Genomic DNA, 24,323 nt, shown 5'->3' with positions numbered 1-24,323 from the left:
AGGTGCAGTTTTGTTTTATTGGGGGGGATACCAGTCAGTATCTGGTGTGACCACCATTTGCCTCATGCAGTGCAACACATCTCCTTCGCATCATCCGTGAAGAGAACACCTCTCCAACGTGCCAAACGGCAGCAAATGTGAGCATTTGCCCACTCAAATCGGTTACAACGACGAACTGGAGTCAGGTCGAGACCCCGATGAGGACGACGAGCATGCAGATGAGCTTCCCTGAGACAGTTTCTGACAGTTTGTGCAGAAATTCTTTGGTTATGCAAACCGATTGTTCCAGTAGCTGTCCGAGTGGATGGTCTAAGATGATCTTGGAGGTGAACATGCTGGATGTGGAGGTCCTGGGCTGGTGTAGTTACACGTGGTCTGCGGTTGTGAGGCTGGTTGGATGTACTGCCAAATTCTCTGAAACGCCTTTGGAGACGGCTTATGGTAGAGAAATGAACATTCAATACACGAGCAACAGTTCTGGTTGACATTCCTGCTGTCAGCATGCCAATTGCACGCTCCCTCAAATCTTGCGACATCTGTGGCATTGTGCTGTGTGATAAAACTGCACCTTTCAGAGTGGCCTTTTATTGTGGGCAGTCTAAGGCACACCTGTGCACTAATCATGGTGTCTAATCAGCATCTTGATATGGCACACCTGTGAGGTGGGATGGATTATCTCAGCAAAGGAGAAGTGCTCACTATCACAGATTTAGACTGGTTTGTGAACAATATTTGAGAGAAATGGTAATATTGTATATGTGGAAAAAGTTTTAGATCTTTGAGTTCATCTCATACAAAATGGGAGCAAAACCAAAAGTGTTGCGTTTATATTTTTGTTGAGTATATGTTAGGAATGAAATCTCCTGGAACCTGCAGTGGTTGGCCATAAACTAGCTCTGCCAATGAGGACTGGAGGCCCAGCATGACCCACAGGAGTCTGTCCACCCAACTGCCGTCTGTTAAGATGGCCAGCAGAGAGGCTTTCATGGAACAATCAATGCGCTCACACAGTCCATTAGCCTGGGGGTGATATGCCATGGTCCAGTGCAGCTTCACACTCAAGCTGGTTGCAATTGCCTTCCAGAGCTTGGATGTAAACTGCAAGCACCTATCGGAGGAGAGGTCCAATGGAGTGCTGAATCAGGTGACTCAGGTGCCGATGAACGCCCGAGCCATCTCAGCCATTGTTGAGGTCGGCAGCGAAATGTTCTCCAGCCACCAGTGGCCCTGTTCACCATGATAAGGTGGTGTGTGAAACTCAAGGAGTGGGGTAGGGGCCCCATGAGAACCACCTAATCAAACCTCCATTTAGGTACAAGAAAGTGAACCAAGGCAGCTTTGGAGTGGTGGTGGTGGATCTTGGAGCACTGACAGTTGCCACAAGGGTCCGGACTGTCTCTAACATCCTTCTTGAGCTCCTGCCAGGCAAACTTGGTTGCTACCAAATTTTGTGATGGTTTCCTCCCCAGGTGGCAGAGGCCATGCACAGCATCAAACACACGATGCTTCCATGTGGTGGGGGAAATGGGTCATGGCTGGCCTTTGGAGATGTCACAGGGCAGTCTGTTGCTGCCCTCACCAAAAGTGATGTCTGTCCACTGTAGTCCAGTGGTCACAGACTGTGATGAAGTTCATCTTGCCCACAACATGCTGTATGTTTGTGGTGAATTCTGAGATATAAGTGAGCTGTCGCTGTTGGTGGGCGGACCAGGATTCCGACACTATAGCCATGGCAAAAGTCAGTGGTTTGTGGTTGCCGAAAGCTATAAACCACCGGCCGTCCAGCATTGTGTGAAAGTGTTGGACGGCGAGGTGAAGGGCAAGCAGCTCCCAATCAAAAGTGCTACTTGCGCTCGCTGGGGCGTAACCGCAGACTAAAGAAAGCAAGCGGTTGCCAGGCACCATTCCCCCACTGCTTGTGCACTGTGCCCATAGCATAGGTTGATGCATCCGTGGTGATGACTATGGGGGCTTCTGGCAATGGATGAGCCAACATCATTGTGGCAGCTAAGGCAGCTTTGGCATCCATGAATGCTGTGTCTGTCTCTGCGTACCGGTCCACCGTATGAATGGACGCTTTCCCCTTTACGGCCTCATACAGGGAGCGCATAACCACAGTTGCTTTGGGAATGAAGCAGTTGCAAAAGTTCACTTGTCACAAAAATTCCTGCAGGGCCCACACTGTGACCGGCTGTGGAAAAGTTAAAACTGCATCCACCTTAGGTGGAAGTGGCACAGTGGCATCCTTTGTGACTCTGTGTCCCAGGAAGTCGATGGTGGTCAAACCAACTGGCACGTAGGTTGATGATCAGCCCATGTAGGCTGAGGCATTCAAACAGTATCCACAACTGGGACAAATGTTCCGTTTGGGAGGAACTGGCCATAAGGATGTCTTCCAGGTATACAATACCAAATGGGCTTTATAAGGTTCTAGAGGCAGCTGTGGCAGCTTACAGTGACATGTGGTGTTTGGTGCAATTTCATAACTGCACAAGGACCGTGGAATGGACCCTCTCCCTGTGTAAAGGGGGGTATTAATAACTGACTCTCTGATTTTATTTATTTATTTTTCATCTTTTGTAAACTTTGTAGCTGTTAGAATGGCCCAAGCAGTGGGTCGCCTCTCTGAGTCTGGTCTGCTTCAGGTTTCTTCCTCAAAAATGCCACTGAGTTTTCCCATTGCCAATGTTGCCTGTGGGCTTACCCAAAGGAGTTGGTAAGGTTAGATTTTACTCATGCGAAGTACCTTGAGGCAGTGTTGTTGTGATTTGGCGCTATATAAATAAAAGAAAGTGAAACTGAGTTGGGGTAACTTATTCCACAGTTTGGGTCCAGGCTGGCATGTCAGCTGGCAAGTCCAGGTGACACCCTTTCCGAAGTCCTTGTTTGATCTGTGGATGCTTGATAGGCTCATCCTCAAACATACTGCATCCTTCCCTAATGGAGTGTTTCCATTCTGCACGACTAAGTGCCTGTTAATTCCAGTCTTGTACATTCATGCATAACACCTTTAACTTCTCCCCTAGATTACCCTTCATCCTTTTTCTCTGCATTGTGTTGCAGACATTTCCCAGTCTTTAAATCCCCATAAAAAGTTGTTTTGTGGCAGCATGTGACCACGGTTTGTACTGTGACTGTAATTTTTGTGAGCGCAACTATAACAAGAATACAACACTTTATTAAAACTGTCGCATAGTCTGTACATTACAAGTACATCATAATGATTACATCCAGTTTCGTGCTTAAAAAAACTTTGTAGCTTTAATATCCAGCAGGGGGTGCTATTCCCACAAATCTCTCTCTTTCTCTCTCTCTCTCTCACTCTCACACACACACACACACACTCTCACACACACACACACACACACACGTGTGTCTGCTAAATACAAGCAGCCTATTGGACAGGTAAAGAGAGTCTTGTCATTGGATGTTACGTCACTTTGAGTAAAACATCAACATCAGCCAATCAGAAAGCTGATGTTGATGTTTTCCCCAAAGTTACAGCTTTGAATGAATACAGTTAAAGGCTAGACGTGCTTCAAAAGAGGTTTTAATTTCATTTTCCAAGTGGGGTCTTGGGCTCAGTAATCTTATTTTGAGTATTACTAACTCCCAGAGGAGGACAGAGGTCATGTCATTGTTTTTCACCTGTCTGTCTGTACTAAATCCACCATAATAATTAATAAATATAGGACAGAGTTCAGAACTATTTGGTGAATAATAGATGGACTTGGAAAAAGTGAACAGTTGATTAAATTTAAAACTACATCCATATGTGTGTCGAAGTCTTTACTTTTAAATCCTCATTTAACATTTAATATATTATACATTTTAATATATGAGTATATTGTATATTCAGTTCATTTATGTATCGCCAAATCACAACATGATAATTTGATTTGAAAATAATTTGTTGTCGTCGTTATTGTCCAGTCAAGTAAATGAAAACACAGTTGTCAGTGATAACTCAGCAATAAAATTATAAAAACAAACAGACAAATATGTAATTAAAATGCTTCATTGAATGCGTGTAAAACTTTTGCACAGTCCATGTGACTGCGCATGCGTAGTGGCCTGCTGCCTCATGAATATTAATTGTGTCCGGGCGCTTGCCGGTCTGTGATTGGACGCGCTGTGTTTCCGCGCTGCTGTGTTTCGGAGCCGTCGGTGGCTCCGCTGCTGTCAGTGAACTCCTGCCGTCACTCACAGCGATGGACGGAGCAGACCGCTGAGGAGGAGCATCCAGACTGTCCAGAACATATTCCACACCTGGACTTTGTCCTCTGGCTTCACCTTCACACCAGCCAGACTGAGTTTTTGTTTCCCTGAGACGCGGACAAGTACTGGATCAGTCGAAAGAGCAGAAAGAACGCTTCAGGTCTTCTGTTGAAGACGGAGGATGGTGAGTGACGTTTACTATGACTTATGATGTTATTATGACGCCATATTAATTTTATCTCATCCAAAAAATACTGACTGTTTATGATCCTTGTAGTCTTTGAAGTATAATTGCTGTTTTTCCATGAAAATGTTTCAAGTTTCAGAGTTTGCCATCTTTTTTTTATTTAGAATGTCTGTGGAACTGGAAACTATTTCCAGTAGAAACAGTTCAACCTTTTTTCATCGATAGAAAACTAATCATTTAAATTATTTTGCCTGGGATACATGTAAGCATCGACTGGATCCAGCTTTAAATATGTTTTAGCTCTTATCTCCTTTTTATATCAATTTAAATAAAAACAAATTCAAATAAAAATAGTAGAGATTCTGACATTTTTAAAGCAGGCAGTTTAACAAAGGGCAGGAAATAACTTCCGCAGAAATATACTCAGTTTACAAAATGTTTTTAATGCACCCTTTTAGAAAATTGACTAGTTATTGATTATCAATATGTGTGAGCAATGTTACTGTGATTAGCTGAGCAAGCACATGGATTAATGGAGTCAGTGACTCAGTCACTCAGTCAGTGCTTCTGCAACGTTTCCATAAGCAACTCTGTAAAAACTACTGCATATTCAGCTCTGAAATTTTGGGTTTTGATAGATAGAGAGGACGACCAGTGAACCACCTGTTTTGGGTCATGTTGACATCTTTTAACATGCACAGTGACCACAACATTAAAATAAAGACAGACCAATCAGGTTGCTTGTGAAGCCTTGTTGCTATGGGCCCTGTTGGCCACTAAGGCCAGTGTTATTATATTTCTGTCAGTTAGCTCATCGATTTAACAGTGTGTAGTTTCAGTGCTATCTGTATCTCCTTCGTTTCCTTTTCTGTTTTTATTATGGCAGTCATGAGCAAGAGTGAAAGCAGAGAGACAAATAATACACCTGCTGAAAGTCTGAAGAGGTCCCAGAAAGAATGTTGTGCCATTAATCATTAATTATGTGTAGCACTTTTTAAAAAAAAACCGGTTGGTCTTGGAAAAGCAGACAGACAGCTTGCGTCAGGTGGCATGTAAGTGGAGTATGTGTGCAGCCTGTTGTTTGCACATGCCTGTTTGTGTGCATTGTTTGGAGACAGGTTTTTCCTGGTTACAGTCCCTGCAGTTGACACACCTCGAGCTGAGGTTGTGCAGCCTCATAGGTTTACAGTGCATTGTTAAAGAGTATCCATTTGTGGCAGTCTGTGTGTTGTGATATATTGCTTGTACACATCCTTCTCTGCAAAAATAAATACATTTTCTACATCAGAAAACAACCTTTCACAGAATAAAGCAATAATCGCTGAATGATGTCTCTGTGCTTGAAGTATTTTTCACTATTTCACATTTTCACAGATAGCCATGAGTGAAACCTGTGAGCATTCTGCCTTTTACGTGGTGCATGAAACCTGTAGGTTTGTTTACCCTTGGGAAAACCAAAAGGGCAGACTTCAAAATGTGGAATGTACATGATAGAGCTGCTGCTCATGAACTGTAATTAAGAAGGAACGTAAGTCCTGTTGAGGCCCTCAGGTCCACTGGTGCTGGTGCTTATTCCTGGATACGGTAGCGCAAAGCGGGTGAGAAGTTGTTTGAACTTATATTTGTAAGTTAGAAACTTACAAACGTAAGTTCAGACAACTTTATTAGATCAACTCTAACTTACATTTGTAAGTTAGAGTTGATCTAACTTACAAACGTAAGTTCAGGCAACTTCATTCAGGTTTTACCAGTTGTAATGTTTTTTTTGTTTTTTTTTTAAAGTTGGTTCAGCTATTCTCTTTTTTTCAGTGTAGTGATATCCAAAAACTTGGCAGAATAATGAGAATTGTAAACGGGTACAGCCCATTAGATTTGGGTGTGAATTGTGATCCAATTGTGGATTCTGGGGCCATTTTTGCTGCTTAATAATTATCATGAGATGCAGCATTTTCCAATCACTTTACCACAAACTAAGATGCTGATCTCTGGTAAACCTCTCAGTTATACATAAGAATTGTCAAACAATGAAAAACTAGAATAGTGTACAGATTTAACTGGTTTCATTGATCTGTATTTATTGCAGTGAAATAAATTTAGATGATGTTAATATTGTTGTGCTTTAAGAAATAGATCTACAGTCAGTAAATAACAGTCACTTCCTTAATTATTATACTTCAGTAGATAAGTAAACGCTCTGAGTGCTCTGAGTTTATTACCTCTGCCAATCAACAGAGGAGGGCAGAGTTTATGTGATCGCATGTCTGTGTGCATGTTCTATTTTACATTTATATTGAATCACTTTGAATGAACATTTTGTTGAGAATGCTAAATGAAATATAGTCTGTTTTATTAAAAATTGTTTCTCTTATTTTAAAAGTGCAATTTACAGGACTTTGAATACAACCCCTTCAAACACTTGGAAATCTTCAGATTCCACATTTGTAGTACAATACATACATACAGAGAGAAGTAAGAAGTAACCAAGGACCAACTGTCATCCTACAACCCCTGGCAAAAATTATGGAATCACCGGCCTCAGAGGATGTTCATTCAGTTGTTTAATTTTGTAGAAATAAAGCAGATCACAGACATGACACAAAACTAAAGTCATTTCAAATGGCAACTTTCTGGTTTTAAGAAACACTATAAGAAATCAGGAAAAAAAATTGTGGGAGTTGATTCAGTTTTGAGTCGGTTCCTCATCAGAATCAGGTAGTGGTGACGAGTACTGACGCATCCACCACACCATGGAACTGCCTTGGGTCTCGGATGGCAACTCACCAAGCAGACTCCTTGTACATCCATTCCTCTTGAAAGTAACAGTGTATCTGCTGCAGTCAGGTTAAACATGGGTGTCCCTTTGGTCTTCTCTAGACATAGGGGTCCAAAACACTGAGGCACATGACCAAAATGTCATAGCTGTAGTTTCCTCACAATGCCACTGATACATCTCATTTGAATCTCCCTAACCAACCGCTTGCTTAACACAAAGTCATTCCAGAGTTTTAGTATCAAAGGCATTGCCTCAGGTAACAGCTTAGTGTCAAAGTCTCACAACCATACAGAGTAAAAAGGGAGTACCAGGACCTAAGACTTGGACCTTCATTTTTCTGCACCTCTGTCCAGCAAGCTGACTGTATGAGCTCTTCCCAGGTGTCTCTGGATTTTAAAGGCTGAGGACCCAGAGACATGAATGGTATAACCTGCTGATATTAGTGAATATGTCTACACGTTTTATACTATTATCACATACAGATGCACCTCTGAAGGCCAAGTCCAGGAAGTCAGTGAAAGCCTGGATCTTAGTCTTGACCAAAGATAATCTGAAACCCAGACATTCCAATTCCCCATTCAGCTTTGTCAAGTGAAGAATCAAACTTTCAAATTGATTTAACACTGTGAGTTAGGTTTTTCTTGTCTCTCTTTTTGTACTATAAAAAAGAATTGGTTGGCACCACTGGACTCAGTCAGGCCGTCTTGTTGCTTTGACAGACTTGCATGAAGTCAATGAAAGTGTCAGGTTTTCAACAATGACACGTCACTTTACATATCCACGCACACAGAGGCCACTTGGCTATTATAATATAGATGTGGTATAATAGTCACGGGGTGGTGAGTATTATTTATCCATTTTCATTTCTTCCAGGTTTTTGTGACCTATTGACCTCGATTCCAGGTGTTCTATTGTGAATAGTTTGATCTCTGGTCCTGCAGGCTTTCCACATATTAAAATAACAATTGCTGTGTATTTGTATGAATTAATTAATTTAATTTAATTAGCTTATAATGCACTAAATCACAGCAAAAGCCGTCTCAAGGTGCCATACATAAAACAAGTCAACATAAAATTGAATAAATAATTAAAAATGAATAAAAAATTCAAATACATAAATAAAAACAGAAGTAAAAGAATAAAACAAATAAAAATAAAAACTATCCATAAGAAAGAGAATAAAAATAGGTTTTGAGTCTTGACTTAAAAATGTTCACAGACTCAGACTGCCTCACGGTCACAGGAAGACTGTTTTACTGAATTAATGACTGAATTAATGTGATTGATTGTCTTGAAATCTACCAAACTTGTGATTTTAATTTAATAGTTATTATTTAGGGCAGTGTGTATGTATATGTAAGTTTTGTGCTGTAATAAGTCAGGTCAAGTGTTGCAAACATATTAAAATTGGTCCGTCACCAAAGACCATGTGATTCTCATTAGTATAGTAATATTTAGCATTGTTAAGTATTATATTTGAAGTTCAAATATAGACTGACTGTTTTATATAGATACATTTTAGCATTTTCCCTCCTAAAAATATTTTAATTCTCTACAGAAATTGTGTCAGTTTACATTGGCTACTGTGAGTGTATTGCTGTTATATTCTTAGTTAAGTTCCGCATTGCGTTTTCTACTGTTCATTGAGCATATTTATAATTCCTTGTGTTCACCACAGATTTTGTTAGTAGTAGTACAGGTTAAGGTAGTTTATAATTATTGTCATCTGCAGTGTTTTGTAATCATTTTAGACATAGGAGTATTCTACATAGTTGCTTTACAATCTGTGCACCCTATGCCAGGAAGAGACTGATGAGAAGTTGACCAACTCACTGAAGAATACCACAGTGTCAATGTCTGGATATGGAAATGTGGCAAAAAATCTAAATGAGTTCAGGAGATTTGGAGACAGGATTCCTGTCAAGATGGACTGTTCATGTTTGAACAATGAAGATGAAATTGCAGAATTCTTCAAGAAAAACACTGCAGTTTGGCATAAGTCATGTTACCTAAAATGTAGTTCTACCATGCTTGAAAGTGCAAAGGCAAGATAACGGAAACTTAAGGAAGATGAACCAGACTCAAGTCCAGTGAAAACACAAAGCCAGTGCATGGATTTGTGTGTCTGCCGTGGTGCTTGTGGATGATTTAACTGCATCTGACTTACCATGTTCATGTACATATTGTTTGGTGTACCAGTGTTGTCTTCTAGACAGTAGCTCTGTGTATATGAATTTCATGTTTGTGATGTTATGTACCTGGTTGCACGTTTCATAGTTGTATTCATGTATTCTGAATGGATAAGCTGGAAGCCATTTTGGGTATCATCTTCATAATCAAATTACTACATTTGGTGTGTTTCAGAAACTAGATATAAGTGATCTCCCGTGGTTTAAACTCATTATTGGTCATTGGTCAAGAATGCTTTCATATTTCTGTTGTTATATACTTTATGGGATATTCTGGCTATGGCAACAATGTTTGGTCTAATCTTGAATTTGACTGTTATTCATAGCAGTGATGGTATAGCGCTTGCTTGACTTTAATTCATAACATTTATGCTGTAGCACCTGCTTTCTTTGAGTTTCTTGTATTTAGAGATGTTTGTACTGTAATTTTTATAGGAGTTGCCATGAATGTCTTCTATACAAATGTGCCATCATCGGCTGCCATATTTGAATTTGGGCATGATGAATTAGAAAAGTTAAAGTACATCTTATCTAGCTGAATTCCTTATGTCATTAAATGTCTGTGTGTAATTTTTTGTTGTTATACCAAGAAAATTACTGCAGTAATATGAGTTTTTTTTTTCTATAATTGGCAGCCATTTTGACTGCCATCTTGGATTTCAGTGTGTTCCACTCAACTGCTTTTATTGCATTTGCCATATCGAAAAATGGCTATATACCAAATTTCATGCTTTTGTCACAAAATGCACAATCTTTATCCTTAACTGCTGAACTCAATGACATACAGAGTCAAGTGGAGCCAGCAAGCCCTTTGTTGCCATGTGAGATGTAACTTCATTAACAGCAGTAGGGAAAACAACTAACTAGAGTTTGGTTAGGCTTCCTCTGGAAAATGTAAAGTTTATTACGTAAGGTGAAGGACAGGGTTTGGCAGGTGTAGCAGTTCACGGCTCATATGTTTCTGGCTCCTGCTGAAATCAGAGCTCTGTTATTAACACAGAGAAAAATAGATATTCTTACTGTCTGGAATGGCATGAATGACCGATTATTTCTCTACCAGATGCTCAACAGTATGAAAGCAGATGTTTTGCATTAGTTGCTCCTTCTTGGAGGTGCACACTGAGTCACTCTTGTTTTTTTTTTTTTTAAGCTGGTGCTCCATTTGCAAACCCATTACTTTTGCACTGATTTACTCAGGAATTCGGGTCTTTCCTCTCAACATAGGACAAACACAGCTTGAGACCTAGAGAACTCATTGCCGCCGTCTTTGATTAAGTGACAGCACTGCATGTGTTTACACTCCTTCACTGTTTGTGATGCGAGCCTCATAGGCGTGCTGCACTTGTAAAACAGGATGGACAGGTGAATCACACAGAAAATTAACTACTGTCTTAAATTTATGGTGTAAGGTATTTTAGTGTAAAGTGTGTTTAGGTTCTGGTTGTCAGGGTCCAAAGAGGCGTGGCACAGAAGGTGGACGGACACAAATGCAAAACTCTCACAGACACAGGCGTGAGAGTAAAAAAGACTTTATCACCAAAAAACAGGCTGAATTCGGTACAGAGGTGGACAGTCAGAGAGGCGACGGTACTGGCAGGTGTCAGGCTGAGGCGAGGTCAAAAACAAGCATGGTTCAATACACATGGAGACAAAGGTCATGGGATGAGGCAAGGGCAACGTCAAAAACAGAACATGGTCAAAACATGGGCAGGGCAAAACAGAGCAAGAACAAAACGGCTGAAATGTGGACAAGAGTATCACAACGAACTGGCGAGAACATGAGGGACAGTGAGGCTTAAATTCCAGGCAGGGCAATCAGGGCGTGAAAGTGAAACAGGTATGGGGAAAGTTCAGGAAGGGGGTGTGGTCAGGTGAGACAAAGGTGTGGCAGATGGGAGTGTGATTAACAGAAGCAGACTCAACAAAGTGACTGAAAATCCACCCCAAACCAACTGTGATCAAAATAAAATGCCTAAACCAAAGAAGAAAATATCAAAGACGAAATAAAATATCAACATGAAAATAACAAGAACAAGAGACATGAAACATGAGAACATGAGAATAACATGAAACAAGAGAACTGAAAAGTGATCAGCATGAAAATAAAGGCAGAACCAAACTAGAACGGGACTTAACAAGTGGCTACACGGAAAATAAATAAGCAGAGAATAAAACCAGTGACAAAAGTATTACGCACAGAAAAGAGATAACCTGAACCAAACAAAGATGAGACTTAACTTAAAATATAATGACCAGATAAACAAAACCAGTGACTAAGATAATGATACACAGAAAATCAAAGACAAATGGCTTACAGGGAAACAAAAAGACAAAACAATATGAGCCCAGATCCAGGGCAAATCATGACACTGGTGTTAATTTAAGCATACTTGGTGTCAAACCTCAATAGTGTTAATGTTAAGAAACCAGAGATAAATATTTCAGAGGTGATTTTAACTCTTATAGTGTTATATTATTAGTCTTGGAGTTAAACATTTACTCACTGGTGTTATTTACCAGAGCTGACCATATTAGAAGTTTGTATGTTTGAACCTGGCCTGGGATCTGTGTGAAGTTGGCCTATTCTAGCTGTCTACACAGAATCTCTTTACCGCGCTACAATAATCTGAAATCATGTGGCTTAGCAATACACTCAACAGTATGCTGCATGTTTGCAGTAGCAAAACTGTCATTGCTGCCATCTGGAGTGACAAAATGTAGGCGATGATGTGAGGCAGTTTGTCAGTGCTGACGATACGGACAATAATTTACTTCATTGAAAGGTACAACAGAGTTTTAACATTTTGCAGTGTTGTGTTGAAGCTCGGGCTCTGATGACATCTTAAAAAGTTTCATTTTATAGTAGAGAAGCTTGAATCTTCGACTGGACTGGGAGCTTGACGTGAGGACGTTTCGCTTCAAAGGCTATACCAGCACCGCAAAGAGGTCGCCAGTGGACCTCAGTCTGCAGTTCATCTCCACCTGAAAGACACTAACCACACGTTTGAGGACAAGGAAGTTAAAATCTTAGCCAGAGAGAAGAAATGGTTTGAGAGAGGTGTCAAGGAAGCATTCTTTGTAAAACAGTTGAAACCCAGCCTTAACCGCGGAGCGGGTTTCAGACACGCTTTGTCCCCTGTTTACAATGTGGTACTCAGGTCAAAGCAGTTTCAGTCTTTTGTTTATGATAATGAGTCATTCACGTCATCTGGAGAGAGTCGTCAAGGGAGCCATCAGGGGAGGCTTCCGTCCTGTCATTAGGAGAGTGCTAACTAGAGCACAATAGGTGCTAATTAGAGCTATTGTTTAGTCACTAGCCTATAGCAGTCAGCCTCTCGGTAGGTGGGGTCTGGTTAGGTTAAAAAACTCCAGCTTTTGTTGGCTTCTGGTTTATTCTTCTCTACAAGAGTCAAGACAGAAGTCAGACTACCAGAGCAAGAATTTTAGCTGAGGAAGCTTCTGTGATTTGAAGCGAAACGTCCTCACGTCAAGCAACCCAGTCCAGTCGAAGATTCAAGCTTCTCTACTATGGAAACCACCTGGACAACTGAGAGCCTACACAGAAACATTTCATTTTATAGATTAATTCTACAGAACTGGGGAGAGGTCACTTAAAGTGATTTTTTTTTTTTTTTTTTTTCTGACCATGATAATTTGCACACGTTTTCCTTTAATTGAGCCCACAAATTAATAAAATGTGCGCAGGTTTTCCTGGCCGTGATCATTCATGCGCATGTTTTAATGGCCGTGATAATTCGTGCGCAAGGAGAAGTGCTCACTATCACAGATTTAGACTGGTTTGTGAAAAATATTTGAGGGAAATGGTGATATTGTGTATGTGGAAAAAGTTTTAGATCTTTGAGTTCATCTCATACAAAATGGGAGCAAAACCAAAAGTGTTGCGTTTATATTTTTGTTGAGTGTACTTAAACTCCAGATGATGCCATGCTGGGCAGCTGGAGTTCTCTGTATGTCCTTGTGCGCCCAAACCATGATGATATACCCTGACCAGATCCATTTCTAATGGGGAAATGTATGACACTGTCTCCTGGTATGTTGGCTAATAGCCAACATTTATGTGTCAAGACAATATTGAGTGCATGTTTTACAAATTGTGGCCACGTTTAAGTAGATTGTGCCCTTGTTTTACTCAAAGGATACTTAATACATGCACACAGTATCATAAAACGTGCGCACAATATCATAAAACGAGCGCACTGTATAATAAAATGTGCGCACATTCTCTGCACATGCACAACATTTTGCGATGACACTTTCAGGGCTCTGTATAATTCTTCTCTGTATTATCACACAAGTTAGTCACATTTTTCTGATTAAAACCAGGTGACTTCCTAAAAGAATTTATCAACACCCCTGTTTTTAAGCAATGAATTAAAAATACTTTCAGAAATAATTGCAAATGAATTGCTGGAATAAAGAAGTTGCCAAAGAAGCTGTTACTTAGGGAGACTCAGTTGAGGAGTGTCACTTGCATTGTAAGAGAATGTTAGCAACAACATTTTGGCCATGTGGCAGGTACCTCAGTGCTGAGGAACCCAATGGCTGGAGAAGGCTATGGGAATGCCCAGGTTTCACTTGTCTGTGACATATAGATGGTTACTGTCCAGGATCCAAGGTGGTTCCATAGTGTGGTGATTGCAGTGACATTTGGCACCATTGCATGTTTCTAGGCCTGACCCAGAAAAGGGTTTTCTTTAAAATAAGGCATTCATTTTCAACTAGTTTGCTAGAAGGCACATGGGAGACTTGGGGTGAGGTTTGATCTGTTTTCTTGTGTTAAATGTGCTACATTTTACATTTTAAACATTCATATAGCATTCTATGTAAAGATGTAATGGCATTCTGTGAAGAAGCAGTTATTGAAGCAGTCCTCCCTCTGCGTGTTTTGTAATCAAAGCTTTTCAGTTGCTTGGTTTCATAAATGTGGACGAGCTACACATACATGTTTAATGCGTGCAAGTCCCGGACTGTAAAACCATTCCCATTCCCCACATTTATAAAGACATTAGTGATGACCTACACAGCAGATGTGAGATGGCAAACAATAGTGACTTCCCAGAAATTCCTTCCCCACCAAGAAATCATGTTCAGAGACTAAAAAGTCCTTTAACATGTTTAGATCAGACTACACACAGAAAGAGCAGGAAGCGATTCCACAACCTTCTTGCTGTGAGGCAACAGTGCTAACCACTAAGGCACTGTGCTGCCCTGTTTCAAAGCAAATGAAACAGAAAAAATGAAACATTCCAGTTGATTTTCCCCCTCTAGTATTGAAACATAACACAACACAAGGGGATGAAGTCATATCACAGTGTTTTGATTCATAAGGCATATGTAAGGGTCCTATCTCACTAGGCGGCAACTGCTTGTGACTGGCATTTATGAGAGAAATCATGAGACTGTCGTGGACTACTGCCAACCCCACGAGTCGGTAGGTGTCACTCATGTGTCGGCTGAATTTTGAACAGTTCGATGTTCGCAAGGCAACAAAGCACCTCACTAGGTATTCGAAAAGTTGTCACGAAGCCCCCTGATTGTAGTTGCCACGAACTATAACATGCAAGAATCGTAGGGAACTTTGTGAAGGGTTAACAATGAATAAAACTATGTTTTGAGTGATTGGAAACTACCGTGAGTGCATGCCATAATAGTGGAGATGATCGGAGGGAGACGTTGCTTCTGGACACGCTTAACTGCTGACCCATGTGTTTGTGTGGTCAGCAGTTTTATTTATTTTTTATTTTATTTTATTTTATTTTTTTTTGTATATCAGGACCACAACAGAAAAAAGTTTCATGCCACTGGCGGCCGTGACATGCGTGCATGCATGGTCAGTCCGCGAGCACAGAGGGGGGATTCAGCTAAGGAGGACAACGGTACACGGGAGAACGTTGCACGCCATCTGTGCTTGACAACGGCAACTCTTTGATCGCGTGGACTACTGGACATTATATATTTTGTCATGCAAGCGGGCGTGCGTGTGATAGTGACAGCCTTTGATTGCATGGACTACCAGACATTATGTATGTATAATTCTGCAAAAGCATTCTATAACTGGGTGAGCGTCCTGTTCACAGCCTTCTTCCTGATGTATTTTTTTCTTCTCAGTGGAGGAAAAAGGGTTTGATAACCCCAAGGCGTTCCCAAGCCAGCCGAGAGATGTAATCATTCCAGCGTGTCCTGGGTCTTCCCCGGGGCCTCCTCCCAATGGGACATGCCCGGAACACCTCTCCAGCGAGGCGTCCAGGGGGCATCCGGAAAAGATGCCTGAGCCACCTCAACTGACTCCTTTCGACATGGAGGAGCAGCGGCTCAACTCCGAGCTCCTCCCGAGTGACCGAGCTCCTCACCCTATCTATAAGGGAGCGCCCAGCCACCCTGCGGAGGAAACTCATCTCGGCCGCTTGTACCCGCGATCTCGTTCTTTCGGTCATGAGCCAAATCTCATGACCATAGGTGAGGATCGGAACGTAGATCGATCGGTAAATCAAGAGCTTTGCCCCCCTACTCAGCTCTCTCTTCACCACGACGGTCCGATACAGCGACCGCATCACTATCGATCTCACGCTCCATCCGTCCCTCACTCGTGAATAAGACCCCGAAATACTTAACCTCCTCCACTTGAGGCAAGGACACTCCACCGACCTGAAGAGGGCAAAGCACCTTTTTCCGGTCGAGAACCATGGCCTTGGATTTGGAGGTGCTGATTTTCATCCCGGATGCCTCACACTCGGCTGCAAACCACCCCAGTGAACACTGAAGGTCCTGATTTGACGAAGCCAACAGAACCACTTCGTCCACAAACAGCAGAGACGAAATTCTGTGGTTCCCAAACCAGACCCCCTCTACATCCTGGCTGCGCCTAGAAATTCTGTCCATAAAAATAATGAACAGAACCGGTGACAAAGGTTACCGGTTCTGACTCTGACTGGGGATGTTGTTGGGCGGTGGAAGGAGTACTTCGAGGATCTCCTCAATCCCATCGTCACGTCTTCCGAAGAGGAGGCAGAGACTGGGGACCCAGAGGCGGACTCATCCATTACCCAGGCAGAAGTCACCGAGGTGGTTGGAAAGCTCCTCGGTGGCAAGGCTCCTGGGGTGGATGAAAGCCGTCCTGAGTACCTTAAGTCTCTGGATGTTGTGGGACTGTCTTGGCTGACACGCCTCTGCATCATCGCGTGGTGATCAGGGACAGTGCCTGAGGTATTAAAGGCACTGCGCTGCGGTGGTTTGAATCATATTTGTCTAATAGATTACAATTTGTTCATGTAAATGGGGAATCTTCTTCACAGACTAAAGTTAATTATGGAGTTCCACAAGGTTCTGTGCTAGGACCAATTTTATTCACTTTATACATGCTTCCCTTAGGCAGTATTATTAGACAGCATTGCTTAAATTTTCATTGTTACGCAGATGATACCCAGCTTTATCTATCCATGAAGCCAGAGGATACACACCAATTAGCTAAACTGCAGGATTGTCTTACAGACATAAAGACATGGATGACCTCTAATTTCCTGCTTTTAAACTCAGATAAAACTGAAGTTATTGTACTTGGCCCCACAAATCTTAGAAGCATGGTGTCTAACCAGATCGTTACTCTGGATGGCATTTCCCTGATCTCTAGTAATACTGTGAGAAATCTTGGAGTCATTTTTGATCAGGATATGTCATTCAAAGCGCATATTAAACAAATATGTAGGACTGCCTTTTTGCATTTACGCAATATCTCTAAAATCAGAAAGGTCTTGTCTCAGAGTGATGCTGAAAAACTAATTCATGCATTTATTTCCTCTAGGCTGGACTATTGTAATTCATTATTATCAGGTTGTCCTAAAAGTTCCCTAAAAAGCCTTCAGTTGGTTCAGAATGCTGCAGCTAGAGTACTGACGGGGACTAGCAGGAGAGAGCATATCTCACCCGTGTTGGCCTCTCTTCATTGACTTCCTGTTAATTCTAGAATAGAATTTAAAATTCTTCTTCTTACTTATAAGGTTTTGAATAATCAGGTCCCATCTTATCTTAGGGACCTCGTAGTACCATATCACCCCAATAGAGCGCTTCGCTCTCAGACTGCAGGCTTACTTGTAGTTCCTAGGGTTTGTAAGAGTAGAATGGGAGGCAGAGCCTTCAGCTTTCAGGCTCCTCTCCTGTGGAACCAGCTCCCAATTCAGATCAGGGAGACAGACACCCTCTCTACTTTTAAGATTAGGCTTAAAACTTTCCTTTTTGCTAAAGCTTATAGTTAGGGCTGGATCAGGTGACCCTGAACCATCCCTTAGTTATGCTGCTATAGACGTAGACTGCTGGGGGGTTCCCATGATGCACTGTTTCTTTCTCTTTTTGCTCTGTATGCACCACTCTGCATTTAATCATTAGTGATCGATCTCTGCTCCCCTCCACAGCATGTCTTTTTCCTGGTTCTCTCCCTCAGCCCCAACCAGTCCCAGCAGAAGACTGCCCCTCCCTGAGCCTGGTTCTGCTGGAGGTTTCTTCCTGTTAAAAGGGAGTTTTTCCTTCCCACTGTAGCCAAGTGCTTGCTCACAGGGGGTCGTTTTGACCGTTGGGGTTTTACATAATTATTGTATGGCCTTGCCTTACAATATAAAGCGCCTTGGGGCAACTGTTTGTTGTGATTTGGCGCTATATAAAAAAATTGATTGATTGATTGATTGATCAGGGACAGTGCCTCTGGATTGGCAGACCGGGGTGGTGGTCCCTCTGTTTAAGAAGGGGGACCAGAGGGTGTGTTCCAACTATAGGGGGATCACACTCCTCAGCCTCCCTGGTAAGGTCTATTCCAGAGTACTGGAGAGGAGAATTCGACCGATAGTCGAACCTTGGATTCAGGATGAGCAGTGTGGTTTTCGTCCTGGTCGCAGCACACTGGACCAGCTCTACACGCTCCATTGGGTGCTCGAGGGTTCATGGGAGTTCGCCCAACCAGTCCACATGTGTTTTGTGGATCTGGAGAAGGCATTCGACCGTGTCCCTCGGGGCACCCTGTGGGGAGTGCTCCGGGAGTATGGGGTCCGGGGTCCTTTGCTAAGGCCTATCCAGTCCCTGTACGACTGCAGCAGGAGCTTGGTTCACATTGCCGGTAGTAGGAATAACCCATTCTCATGATTTGCGGACCAACGACGCGTTAGCGGAGCCGGTAAAACGGCTATTTGTGACCTGTCTTTTACAAGACAGGTAGTGTCTTGTACTGTCTGTCTTGCACTATGGTGAATGTCATGCAGACTGTACTAGGGATTGATCAACTATTGAATGTCATTCGTCAACTAGTGGGGTACTTCCTAGTTGTAGTTTACTTTAGAAACTAGTTTGTAGCAGTGATGGTTTCTGACTCTTGCTCCAAATGAATCCTATGACTTTATGGATGTTTCATCCAAAGTAGAGAGATGTTTCTTACGTTCATGTTTCATCAGTGAGATGTGATGACATCAAGACCTCTAGGGTCCCTGTATCTCTGACATGTTAAACTGTGGATGTGTTGCGGTGAATGTAGTGGTTTTGTCTCCTTGTGACTCTTGAGTGTGTCTTTTGAGTGTGTCTTGTCCCTGTGACCAAGGATCCTGTAAAGTTTGCTTCTGTATGTATGGCTGAGCCATTTGTTCTGTCACAGTCACAAAGAGACAGCGGAACTCGGAGAACACATATCTCTGCCAAGGCCAAACAATTGTGGAATTTTTCATTAGGAATTTAGTTCCATGTTTGAAGGCCTGTGTGTGAGACGATTCAGCAACTTCATTAACATCACCTCTGTATGAATATATAATTTCCACTGAGACAGATCTAGATCATAGTTTAAATCTGCATGAAAATTCATGTCATTGTTATGTAAGACTAATTTTTCAAGATCAGTGTTTGTAAAAATTGATTAAAATGTTTAACTGAACAGTTACACACCCAGTGTGAAACAAAAATATACCATGGTGCAAAGAGGTATTCAGGTGGACCAGTGAATTTTGTCCGGTATAATTGAAATCCATTATATGTATATAACAGACAAAATCCATTATATGTATAGAATGGTCAAAATCCGTGCTATATACATGTAATGGATTAGTTACTGCCAGGAGGCACTGAACGATCTACGGGGAATCCCCAGCACCAATTTGGCTTTCATATTTCCTTGATTAAACGCCTGACCTTGAATAAGGGCCTACCTCATTTAATGACCAGGTCAAATCCTCGTCTGAAAAAAATAAACGCCTGCCTTAAATAGGTGCCAGGCATTGTGTGCATTAAAAGATTACATCTGGTTGAATCACTCTTTTGTCTAAGTCAGCTGCAGAGTGGTACCTTAAAATCCTAAAGCCTGATTTTTGCTTCTTCAGCTCTGTAACTCTGTGGCCATGCAATGACGGTAACATGCGAGTAACCCTTTTAAAGTTCTCTGTATCATCTTTATGCAATTTACAGCAGGATCAGTGGCCTTTTCTGGATTAATTTGTCCCTCAACGAGCTCCACTTCTTTATACAATCATCAACCTCCAAATCAATGATTCGGAACATACAATTTCCCCCATGAATTGCAGGTCATTTGAGAATCTTTTTCCTACTCTGTGTTGTGAAGTTTGTGGACTTTTCTGCGAAATGTATTTGATCCATGATCGAAATGTAATCAGTGTGCGCACTACAAAAACTTTAAAATATGATGGGAGAGAAAGAAGTGAAAATGTAAAAGTGACAAATCACAGCCCTAGCGGTCTCCATCATTTAGCAGTTGCACATCAGGCTCTGGAGAGGGTTCTCAGCCACACAGAGGGGTCTGATCTAAAGTGGTTTGGGTCGTAACACCTAGGGATGTGTGTGAAACCTAATGCCATATTACAGCGCAGGCAGCAAGCAGCATTTTTTTTAATAATCACCAGCCTTGACTTACGCCCTCCTTGTTTAGGTCCCGTGTCTGAGCACGGTTTGAAAAAACAAATGACTGGTCTTTTAATCAAGGAAATACAGTACCCACTTTCCTCAAATTGTTGAGTGTCAGTATAGTGAACTTCATTTTATACGTCTGTTACCGGGCACATCTAGATTGCTCTGTCCGGTACATGTGAGGGGTTTTTAATGGAAATACATTACTGTGCGGTGGGACGTTTTGTCCGATGTAAGTAAAAATCTGTTATACAAAAATCCGGTATATACAGACATGGAAAACCATACAACTGCATTGGGACTTTTGCTTTTGTCTGGTGAGTGCAAATATCTGGTTTATGCGATGACAGTTTAGGCAAGTTTTACTGTATATTAAAGAGTAATGGTACAATTTTCTTGTTATTACACAATAAAGGCAGATTAATAAAGTAATTAATAATAAAAAATAATAATAGTTGTTAACAGTTGTTAATTTAAGGCTCAAATGGCCCCTATCAGGAATATGTTACAGCACCCATACTGTAAATATATGAGGACACACGGAAGAAAGTTGAAATGGCAGTTGGCTTGGCTGCAGTAAAACTGGTGTCTATACATTCATTTATCCGGTGTGAATGAATTATTCAAAGAATGGGAGCAAATTAATCAAACTTTGTGCACAAATTGCATATAATGTGTGTTTGATACGGTATAAAATGTGGCCTGCATATATATATATATATATATATATATGGCCACTCTGGGGATCCATAGAATGTGCTCCTACATGCCATTTCCCTGACCATGTAGATCTGTACCAGCTCTACGAGGCATGAGTGTGTCTTTGAGGCAAGACATACACTTTTGTTACACGTGTTGCAGAGGTCTAAATGAGTCTATTTATGCCTAAATTTTCCTGATACCAGGAAAACTTCTCCATGTACATTCAAAAATATATTGAACTTTGTGGATGTTTAATTAAGTCATATGTAACTTTGAGTTATTTAAAAAAACAGATTCTGCACAAGCTAACCACTTTACAGCAACAGGTATATAAACAGATTATGTCTGAGTCCTGAAAATTTAGTTTATCTCTCCCAAGAAGGTCATGTTTTCATCAGCGTGTGTTTGTCTGTTAGCAGGATAACTCAAAAGATAATCTGCTGATTTCAATGAAATTTGGTGAAAAGATAGATAATGTTGCAGATAATAAGTAATTTGATTTTGGAGGTGATTTTGGAGGTGATCCGGAATATAATGTGGAACTCAGAACCAAAAGAATATTTGGTGCATATAGTAACATTTAACTCAAAAATTGGTGAGAAAATTATGAAATTTGGTGTGCACATGGAATTTATTATTTATTTTTATTTGTTTTACCAAATCATGACTGCAATCATCTGTTGACATCACCTGTTTGAAATAACATTATTATTTTACTTCATTACTAGCCATAAATTCCCCTCATCCTAACTTTCTTTGGAATGTGTTGCAGGTCCAAAATGCAGGAATGTCTGTATACTGTACAAACAGATGAAATGAAGTTGACCACAAAAAACAAAACAAAACATGACAGTATGTTGGGTTCATGCAATCTCAATCATATAAAACTCAAAGTAAATGTAAGAATTACAACAGTGTTTTTTTTATTTCATTTTCCATACATCACACCTTTTTCTGATTTGAGGTTGTATAACTCCTTCAAGTAAACAATAAAAAAGGAACTTAAAAAAGCTTTCTTGTAAATGTTATCATAACCTTACTGTATAGTTCTGTTGAAAGCAAAGACCTTGAAAGCAATTTATTTTGATATATGACCTCCTTTATTCTGGACAGGGAGTAAGGTGAAATACTTGCAGCTGTGCTCCAGCTGTCTGCCTCCTGTTGTCACACGTCAGCTTTTTTCAAAGTCTGGAGCCTGAGTCACCTGCTGGAAATTTGGTTCCATGTCAGTTTGCAGTTGTGTATTCCTACCAAAACCTTTCTCAGAGACATTTAACATATAGAGTGAATTAAAATTTTCTACTTTATTATAAAACACTTCATAAGAGGCTAGATTAACTGGAAGAGTTTTGATCACATTAAGACAAAACATTGTGGAATAATTGAGGATTAATGAAGAACAGTAGAAAAGTATTTTTATTTTTGAGAAAAATTTGTGAATTTGTCAAGGTCACAGACCAAGGTCAAAATTTTGGCATGGGAGATATTCAGAATGGCTATTTTGAAACAAATATGAGGTCATATTTCACCCTTCTGTTGGTTAGATGACCTTTGAAATTTGTCACATGAGCTTTGACCTTGGGTGTCCTTTAAAACTCAAACTCATTTCGAATGCTTATTTCAAGGAATTGTTAAAGATACATCTGTGGTTACTATGAAACATTAATATGAATCCATATTAATACACACACACATACATACATATACGAGGTCTATTAGAAAAGTATCCGACCTTATTATTTTTTTCAAAAACCATATGGATTTGAATCACGTGTGATTACATCAGACATGCTTGAACCCTCGTGGGCATGCAAGAGTTTTTTCACGCCTGTCGGTTACGTCATTCGCCTGTGGGCAGTCTTTGAGTGAGGAGTCACCCACCCTCTCGTCAATTTATTTATTTTTTTTCCATTGTTTAGGAATGGCTCAGAGACTGCTGCTTTGTTTGATCAAAGTTTTTCAAAACTGTAAGGCACAACTGAGTGGACACCATTCGATAAATTCAGCTGGTTTTCGGTAAAAATTTTAACGGCTGATGAGAGATTTTGGTCTGGTAGTGTCACTGAAAGGACGGCCCACGGCGCCTGATGGCGATCTGTGCTTCGAGGCAGCAGCGTCTCGCCGTTTCAAGTTGAAAACTTCCACATTTCAGGCTCTGTTGACCCAGTAAGTCGTCAGAGAACAGAGAACTTTCAGAAGAAGTCGGCATGAGGAGTTTGTTCGGCCCCTTCTTAGTTGCCCTGGCTGTGTGTTTGGGGTCATTGTCATGCTTGAAGACCCAGCCATGACCCATCTTCAATGCTCTTACTGAGGGAAGGAGGTTCTTTGCCAAAATCTTGCAATACATGACCCCATTCATCCTCCCTTCAATACGGTGCAGTCGTCCTGTCCCCTTTGCAGAAGAGCACCCTCAGAGTATGATGTTTCCACCCCCATGCTTCACGGTTGGGATGGTTTTCTTGGGGTTGTTCTCATCCTCTAAACATGGTAAGTGGAGTTGATTCCAAAAAGCTATATTCTGGCCACATTTGACCACATGACCTTCTCCCATGCCTCCTCTGGATCATCCAGATGGTCACTGGTGAACTTCAAACGGGCCTGGACATGTGCTGGCTTGAGCAGGGGGACCTTGCTGCCCTGCAGGATTTTCTCGGAATCATCCTTACCCCACAAAGTGAGATCTTGCATGGAATCCCAGACCGAGGGAGATTGACAGTCATCTTGTGTTTCTTCCACTTTCTAATAAATAATCATAACAGTTGTTGTCTTCTACCAAGCTGCTTGCCTGTTGTCCTGTAGTCCATCCCAGCCTTGTGCAGGTCTACAGTTTTGTCCCTGGTGTCCTTAGACAGCTCTTTGGTCTTGGCTATGGTGGACAGGTTGGAGTGTGATTGATTGAGTGTGTGAACAGGTGTCTTTTATACAGATAACAAGTTCAAACAGGTGCAATTAATACAAGTAAACCGTGCAGAATAAGAGGGCTTCTTAAAGAAAAATTAACAGGTCTCTGTGACACAGAATTCTTGCTGGTTGGTAGGTGTTCAAATACTTATTTGCAGCAGTAACATACAAATAAATTATTAAAAAATCCTGCATTGTGAGTTCCAGATTTTTTTTTTTTTTTTTTTTTTGATTATGTCTCTCACAGTGGACATGCACCTAAGATGAAAATTTCAGACCCCTCCATGATTTCTAAGTGGGAGAACTTGCAAAAAAGCAGGGTGTTCAAATACTTATTTTCCTCTCACTGTGTGTGTGTGTGTGTGTGTGTGTGTGTGTGTGTGTGTGTGTGTGTATATATATATATATATAATATATAGTATATATATATATATATATATATATAATA

At 41.1% G+C, this 24,323-nt stretch overlaps 1 protein-coding gene across 3 annotated transcripts in view; it reads left to right on the top strand.

Moving 5' to 3' along the window:
• The first annotated feature begins 4,178 nt into the window (after nt 1-4,178).
• Nucleotides 4,179-24,323, top strand: part of myo1ea (myosin IEa) — a 161,161-nt gene continuing 141,016 nt past the window's right edge. For 2 of the 3 annotated variants that reach the window (XM_034190198.1, XM_034190184.1), the window contains exon 1: nt 4,180-4,402. In XM_034190198.1, coding sequence (XP_034046089.1) covers nt 4,400-4,402 — 3 coding nt within the window. In that variant the 5' untranslated portion in view covers nt 4,180-4,399. Of the gene's footprint in view, nt 4,403-24,323 lie in introns of all 3 variants that reach the window. The other variant, XM_034190192.1, reaches the window with a different exon arrangement.

This window comes from Thalassophryne amazonica, chromosome 2 (genome assembly GCF_902500255.1).
Source record: "Thalassophryne amazonica chromosome 2, fThaAma1.1, whole genome shotgun sequence".
In the NCBI taxonomy this organism is placed as follows: domain Eukaryota; kingdom Metazoa; phylum Chordata; class Actinopteri; order Batrachoidiformes; family Batrachoididae; genus Thalassophryne; species Thalassophryne amazonica.
This window is presented reverse-complemented; position numbering and strand designations above follow the sequence as displayed.